Source organism: Priapulus caudatus, unplaced genomic scaffold (genome assembly GCF_000485595.1).
Source record: "Priapulus caudatus unplaced genomic scaffold, Priapulus_caudatus-5.0.1 Scaffold620, whole genome shotgun sequence".
NCBI classification, from domain to species: domain Eukaryota; kingdom Metazoa; phylum Priapulida; class Priapulimorpha; order Priapulimorphida; family Priapulidae; genus Priapulus; species Priapulus caudatus.
The window spans coordinates 11,595-18,563 of NW_014577681.1; the positions used below are offsets into that span (position 1 = coordinate 11,595).

General features: G+C 42.2%; 1 protein-coding gene across 1 annotated transcript; it reads right to left on the reverse strand.

Moving 5' to 3' along the window:
• Window positions 1-3,894: 3,894 nt before the first annotated feature.
• LOC106812207 (methyl-accepting chemotaxis protein 4-like) lies at window positions 3,895-4,657 on the reverse strand. The gene is made up of 2 exons (XM_014816031.1): window positions 4,303-4,657; window positions 3,895-4,178 (listed from the first exon to the last, which is right to left on the reverse strand). Exons 1-2 carry the CDS (start codon window positions 4,655-4,657, stop codon window positions 3,895-3,897), a joined length of 639 nt encoding a protein of 212 aa, XP_014671517.1.
• Between the last annotated feature and the right edge of the window lie 2,312 nt (window positions 4,658-6,969).

Genomic DNA, 6,969 nt, shown 5'->3' on the forward strand with positions numbered 1-6,969 from the left:
ACGCTTGCCACTTAAACATTGGCTGAACAACCTGAACTAGCTGAACCTAACTGATGTTAGGTGATTCACGCGATTTTTTTTAAAAATCAAATACTCTACTAAATTAAAAAGCCACAGAAATGGCATCTGTCTGTTATTTGAAAATAATCGACTAAAACCAGGGATACTGCAACATGCAGGTTTTGTCCCAAAATTCGCTCGCGAATAAGATGCCAGAATTATGCACTGTAAGCAGCTGATTCATACACCTAACAACCATCCTGTAATTAAAACTTTGAGCATTGTCCTATTCGCCTGAGTGATGTGCCTGCTAATAATATTTTGTTCAGGCCGAGTTGGCCGATACTAGGCCAAAACTGGCAAGTTTATTCCTAGCTTAAGTTCCGGTTCCGGCCAGGTAGTTCCGGCCGGAACTTTTTTCAAGTTGGATCCGGTGCACCCCTAGTAATAATAACAATAGAAATGTATTTATATAATATAGATGACTATCACGGATTTTATTGAATGTATATATTCATATATATCCATTAATATTTATGATTAAATTTCCTTTTGCTAGCAAAAATTGTCGATAAATAACCGTTGCTAACAGATTGATTATACGAATTTATCATAAAATTACATTTATTCTTAACAAGTAGGCCTAATCATTCGCAAGTTATATTATGGTCTGTGACGCACCTATAATACAGGGTTTCTTAACAGGATTACAGAGGCTGGTGGTACCAACATTGTATCGTGCTGGTCGCGTCCAGTCGGCGTGATTAAATTTAATTTTTTTAATTGTTGTAAAAATTAATTGTTTTTATTAAATTGTTGTAAATAAATCATGTAAATACTTGCGTTAATTTGAAAAAAATAGTTATATAGATAAAGATAGAAAAATACAGAAAACAAGAATAATAATTAAGAAACAGATGAGATTCGATCCAACGACCTTTCAGCCGTGTCGTCCTTGCTCTACGCGTTCGCCTATTCAGGATTATTGGAATATTTGAATTATGGATGTGCTATGAATATGACGACACTGTGACGTCATTGAGCGACGAAACAAGCTCAACCAATGGCAGAGCTCACTAGAGCCCTATGTTCTTGATTATCCTAGAAAAAAAAATCACGCGTCCAGTTAGCGTCATTTTCGCAATCGGCTCCCCACACTGGAACTGCAAAAACACGCGCGCGGATGTTATAGGCAGATTAGGGCGTGTCAAAAATGCTTAAAGAATTTAACGAATTAAAGCATTTCATTATTCACATTTTAAATAGAAACGTTTGACTTTACTGGTCACGTCTGTATGGATTCATACAAGGACCATCGGCATGCGGTACACGAGACACTAGTACTAAGACCTTCACATACTGGAACTATGCACGTGGAAGTAGCATTGATTTTCGAGACTTAATGTTGACAAATTGTTTTGTTATATGTATAATCAGCGGTACATAATACCGGGCAGACTTACATTCCAGGGAAAAATTCCACAAAATAGCCTTGGTCTACGATTTATTAAGTTAAACAAAATTAACATAAACACGGACGTTACCTTAAACATCCAATAACCTTAGTCCCTAATTGTCTTCCCCGTAGATCTAAATATATGAATACAATCTACAGCATTCAGACAAAATATAGCCTCGATCAACAAACCCAAAACGAGAAACGGTGACATCTGGCGTATCATGTGATGAATAGTATTTTAAGGATCGGCACGATAATTATGTAAATTGGCAGGATTTTTGGTTGTTTTTAAGAGCTTTGCCTTACAGTTAAGGTCTGATATAATATGACTTTGTTCACTGCTTCAAGCCTTCCTTTACTGCACATCGTCGTGGCCATTGGTGGTGAGAAAGGGTTAATGATAGATGGTAGCACTGTTCAGCGGTCAACATTGATTACAGCTGGCAATATGTTTTTATTTCATAGCACGCGACATGTTCTGCTCCAGTTATAATATGGTATTTTTCGCAGCAATGTATGCGCGCGCGCGCGCGCGCGCGTGTGTGTGTGTGTGTGTGTGTGTGTGTGTGTGTGTGTGTGTGTGAGAGAGCGCACGCGCGCGTGGTGTGTGCGTATGTGCTGTGGGTCTATGCGTCGCTTAGCGCATGCGAAATTTATATATAGGAGACCCCAAAGTTCGAAAATCGTAATTCAAAATATCAAATTCGAAATCTAAAGAGTTTATGGCACCTATTAGATTATGCGTTACATTTCACACATGAACTGACCAATTATAGTACGGATATTTCAGTCGCTAGCTAAGTTCGAAATTTAAAACTTGAATAATTAAATATTTAATTTTTAATTTCTATTTAGCAAAAAAGAGCGGAATAAGTACAGCAGAAGAGCATCAGCTTTGCTATGTGTTATTTGTTATGATGAATCTGTAAAGGTAAGCACTAACGAAAACGCCCGATACTATGACAACTTATCTGATCGCATAGCCAACCGATTGTCTATCCATTGCGATATTTGCACGTGTAATGTCTATTTATCAAAGCAACAGCTCTTTCTCACCTGTGGCCGTAACCGCTCCTGCTATATCCTCCATACCCTCCGCTATTTCCTCAATATCCTCCGCTATTTCCTGCACACCCTCCGCTATTTCCTCAATATCATCCGTCAATTTCTCCATACATTCCGCTATTTCCTCCATGACCTCTGCTATTTCCTAAATATCCTACGTCAATTACTCCATAACATCCGCTATTTTCCTCAGTATCCTCCGTCAATTCCTCCATATCCTCCGCTATTTTCTCCACACCCTCCGTTATTTTCTCCATACCCTCCGCTATTTTCTCCATATCCTCCGCTATTTTCCTCCATACCCTCCGCTATTTTCTCCATACACTCCGCTATTTCCTCCATACTATTTGCTATTTTCTCCATATCCTTCGCCAATTTTTACCATACCCTCCAGTATTTCCTCAATATCCTCCGCTATTTCCTCCATAACCTTCGCTATTTCTTCAATATCCTCCGTCAATTCCTCCATACCCTCCGTTATTTCCTCCATACCCTCTCCTATTTCCTCCATACACTCCGCTATTTTCTCCATATCCTCCGCCAATTCCTCAATATCCTCCGCCAATTTTTCCATACCCTCCGCTATTTCCTCCATACCCTCTGCTATTTCCTCCATATCCTCTGCTATTTCCTCCTAACCCTCTGCTATTTCCTCCATACCCTCCGTCAATTCCTCCATACCCTCCGTTATTTCCTCTCCATACCCTCTGCTATTTCCTCAGTACCCTCCGTTATTTCCTCCATACCCTCTGCTATTTCCTCCATACACTCCGCTATTTTCTCCATATCCTCCGCTATTTCCTCCATGCCCTCTGCTATTTCCTCCATATCCTCTGCTATTTCCTCCATACTCTCCGCTATTTTCTCCATATCCTCCGCCAATTTTTCCATGCCCTCTGCTATTTCCTCCATATCCTCTGCTATTTCCTCCATACACTCCGCTATTTCCTCCATACCCTCTGCTATTTCCTCCATATCCTCTGCTATTTCCTCCAAACTCTCCGCTATTTCCTCCATACCCTCTGCTATTTCCTCCATACCCTCTGCTATTTCCTCCATATCCTCTGCTATTTCCTCCATACTCTCCGCTATTTTCTCCATATCCTCCGCCAATTTTTCCATGCCCTCCGCTATTTCCTGCATACCCTCCGTTATTTCCTCCATAACCTCCGCTATTTGCTCAATATCCTCCGTCAATTCTTCCATACCCTTCGCTATTTCCTCTCCATAACCTCTGCTATTTTCCTCAATATCCTCTGTCAATTCCTTCATAACCTCTGCTATTTCCTCAGTATCCTCCGTCAATTCATCCATACCTCCGCTATTTCCTCAATATCCAACGTCAATTCATCCATAGCCTCTGCTATTTTCTAAATATCCTCCGTCAATTCCTCCATACCCTCCGCTATTTCCTCAATATTCTCCGTCAATTCCTCCATACCCTCCGCTATTTCCTCAATATTCTCCGTCAATTCCTCCATACCCTCCGCTATTTTCTCAATATCCTTCGTCAATTCCTCCATATCCTCCGCTATTTCCTCCATACCCTCCGCTATTTCCTCCATACCCTCTTCTATTTCCTCCAAAGCCTCCGCTATTTTCTCCATATCCTCTGTCAATTTTTCCATGCTCTCCGCTATTTTCTCCATATCCTCTGTCAATTTTTCCATGCCCTCCGCTATTTCCTGCATAGCCTCCGCTATTTCCTCCCTATCCTCCGCTATTTCCTCCATACCCTCCGCTATTTCCTCCATAACCTCTGTCAATTTTCTCCATACCCTCCGCTATTTCCTCCATACCCTCTGCTATTTCCTCCAAACCCTCCGCTATTTTCTCCATATCCTCCGTCAATTTCTCCATAACCTCCGCTATTTTCTCCATATCCTCCGTCAATTTCTCCATAACCTCCGCTATTTCCTCCATACCCTCCGCTATTTCCTCCCTAACATCCGCTATTTCCTCAATATCCTCCGCCAATTTTTTCATACCCTCCTCTATTTCCTCCATACCCTCTGCTATTTCCTTCATACCCTCCGCTATTTCTTCCATATCCTCCGCTATTTCCTCAATATCCTCCGTCAATTCCTCCATACCCTCCGCTATTTCCTCCATACCCTCCGTTATTTCCTCCATAACCTCCGCTATTTCCTAAATATCCTACGTCAATTACTCCATAACATCCGCTTTTTTCCTCAATATCCTCCGTCAATTCATCCATATCCTCCGCTATTTCCTCAATATCCTCCGTCAATTTATACATATAGCCTCCGCTATTTCCTCAATATCCTCCGTCAATTTATCCATAGCCTCCGCTATTTCCTCAATATCCTCCGCTATTTCCTCCATAACCTTCGCTATTTCTTCAATATCCTCCGTCAATTCCTCCATACCCTCCGTTATTTCTTCCATATCCTCTGCTATTTCCTCCATACCCTCCGCTATTTTCTCCATATCCTCCGCCAATTTTTCCATATCCTCCGCTATTTCTTCATATTCTCCGCCAATTCCTCCATATCCTCCGCTATTTTCTCCATACCCTCCGCTATTTCCTCCATACCCTCTGCTATTTCCGCCATACCCTCCGCTATTTTCTCCATATCCTCCTGCCAATTTTTCCATGCCCTCCGCTATTTCCTCCATACCCTCCGTTATTTCCTCCATGACCTCTGCTATTTCCTAAATATCCTACGTCAATTACTCCATAACATCCGCTTTTTTCCTCAATATCCTCCGTCAATTCATCCATAGCCTCCGCTATTTCCTCAATATCCTCCGTCAATTCATCCATAGCCTCCGCTATTTCCTCAATATCCTCCGTCAATTCATTCATAGCCTCCGCTATTTCCTCAATATCCTACGTCAATTCCTCCATAACCTCCGCTATTTTCTCCATATCCTCCGCCAATTCCTCAATATCCTCCGCTATTTCCTCCATACCCTCCGCTATTTCTTCAATATCCTCCGTCAATTCCTCCATACCCTCTGATATTTCCTCCATACCCTCTGCTATTTCCTCCATACCCTCCGCTATTTTCTCCATATCCTCCGCTATTTTCTCCATATCCTCCACAATTTTTCCATACCCTCCGCTATTTCCTCCATACCCTCCGCTATTTCCTCTATACCCTCCGCTATTTCCTCCATACCCTTCGCTATATTTCCTCTATATCCTCCGCCATTTCGGCCACGTCCGTTATTGCAGACATATCCAAAACCGCCAAAGCCTCCACTGGCAAAGCATCCGCTACCGAATCCGCCAAAACCTTTGTTTCCGAATCCCCCTTCTCCACTGCTTCCGTGTCCCCCTCTGTTGTTTCCGTCTCCTCCTCTGTTGTTTCCGCAGCCTCCTTCTCCTCCGTTGTTTCCATATCCTCCTCCTCCTCCTTCGCTGTTTCCGTATTCTCCTTCTCCTTCTTTGTTTCCATAACCTGCTCTTCCTTCTCCGTTGTTTCCGTATCCTCCTTCTCCTTTGTTTTTGTATCCTCCTCCTCCGTCGTTTCTGTATCGTCCTCCTCCTCCGTTGTTTCCATATCTTCCTCCGTTATTTCCATGACTTCCCCCTTTGTTGTTTCCGTACCATGAGTCCATGACCCACTACCAAGCTGTTGATAGAAAAATACATAAAATTACATACATACTCTGCATAATGAGCTAGGTATACTACTTAGATAAATCCACGCTGCTTGCAAACACGAAATCTGCGAAGTAAGCGTGTCTGATATAAAGACGTCACCATTGATATATCTATACAACAACAACTTGCCACTCCCCGGTCCTAGTGACATAACTTAAAAGCTAGATAAGTAATCAGTGCCGCAAACGCTATTTGACAGTGACTAAATCGTATCTAACGTGTGTCAGACATACATAGCAGGTCGAACCCACGAGAAGAACAACGATGAGTAACTTTCCCATGTCTGCGGCAGGAGTACATGAGTAGCAGGATGAGTCCTCTGAGCCGTTACGATGTTCGATGTTACGATATCTACAGGCACTATCGCACGTATCGCAAATATTGTTGACCAACGTACATCGCTGTTTGTGACACGCGTGAAACAATTATTGCTACACGGACAAGTTATCATATGAATAATCGGCCATCTGCAATTCGCAATAATTATTGTGGAACAATCATTCACCCTAGTACGACACAACCGCTATCGATTGTACGACGACATTCGTATGGTGCTGGCATCACGCGAACAGATGACAGCTAACCCTACCTAGCTTGTCTTGTTCGGTCAGTCAAATGACATTGAGGTATTTGTTGAAGTCGTGCTATGTGTTACGTTAACGACTACCGCGGCCGCGGATATCAGCAAGTAGAATGAAACTAGATGTAACATGAGTAGCTGTAGTTGTAGCTATAGTATAGTGTATAGTAATAGCTAGTAGAGTAGTTCAGTGATCTTTCGCGATATTAATGCAACAACCCAGCTAACAAA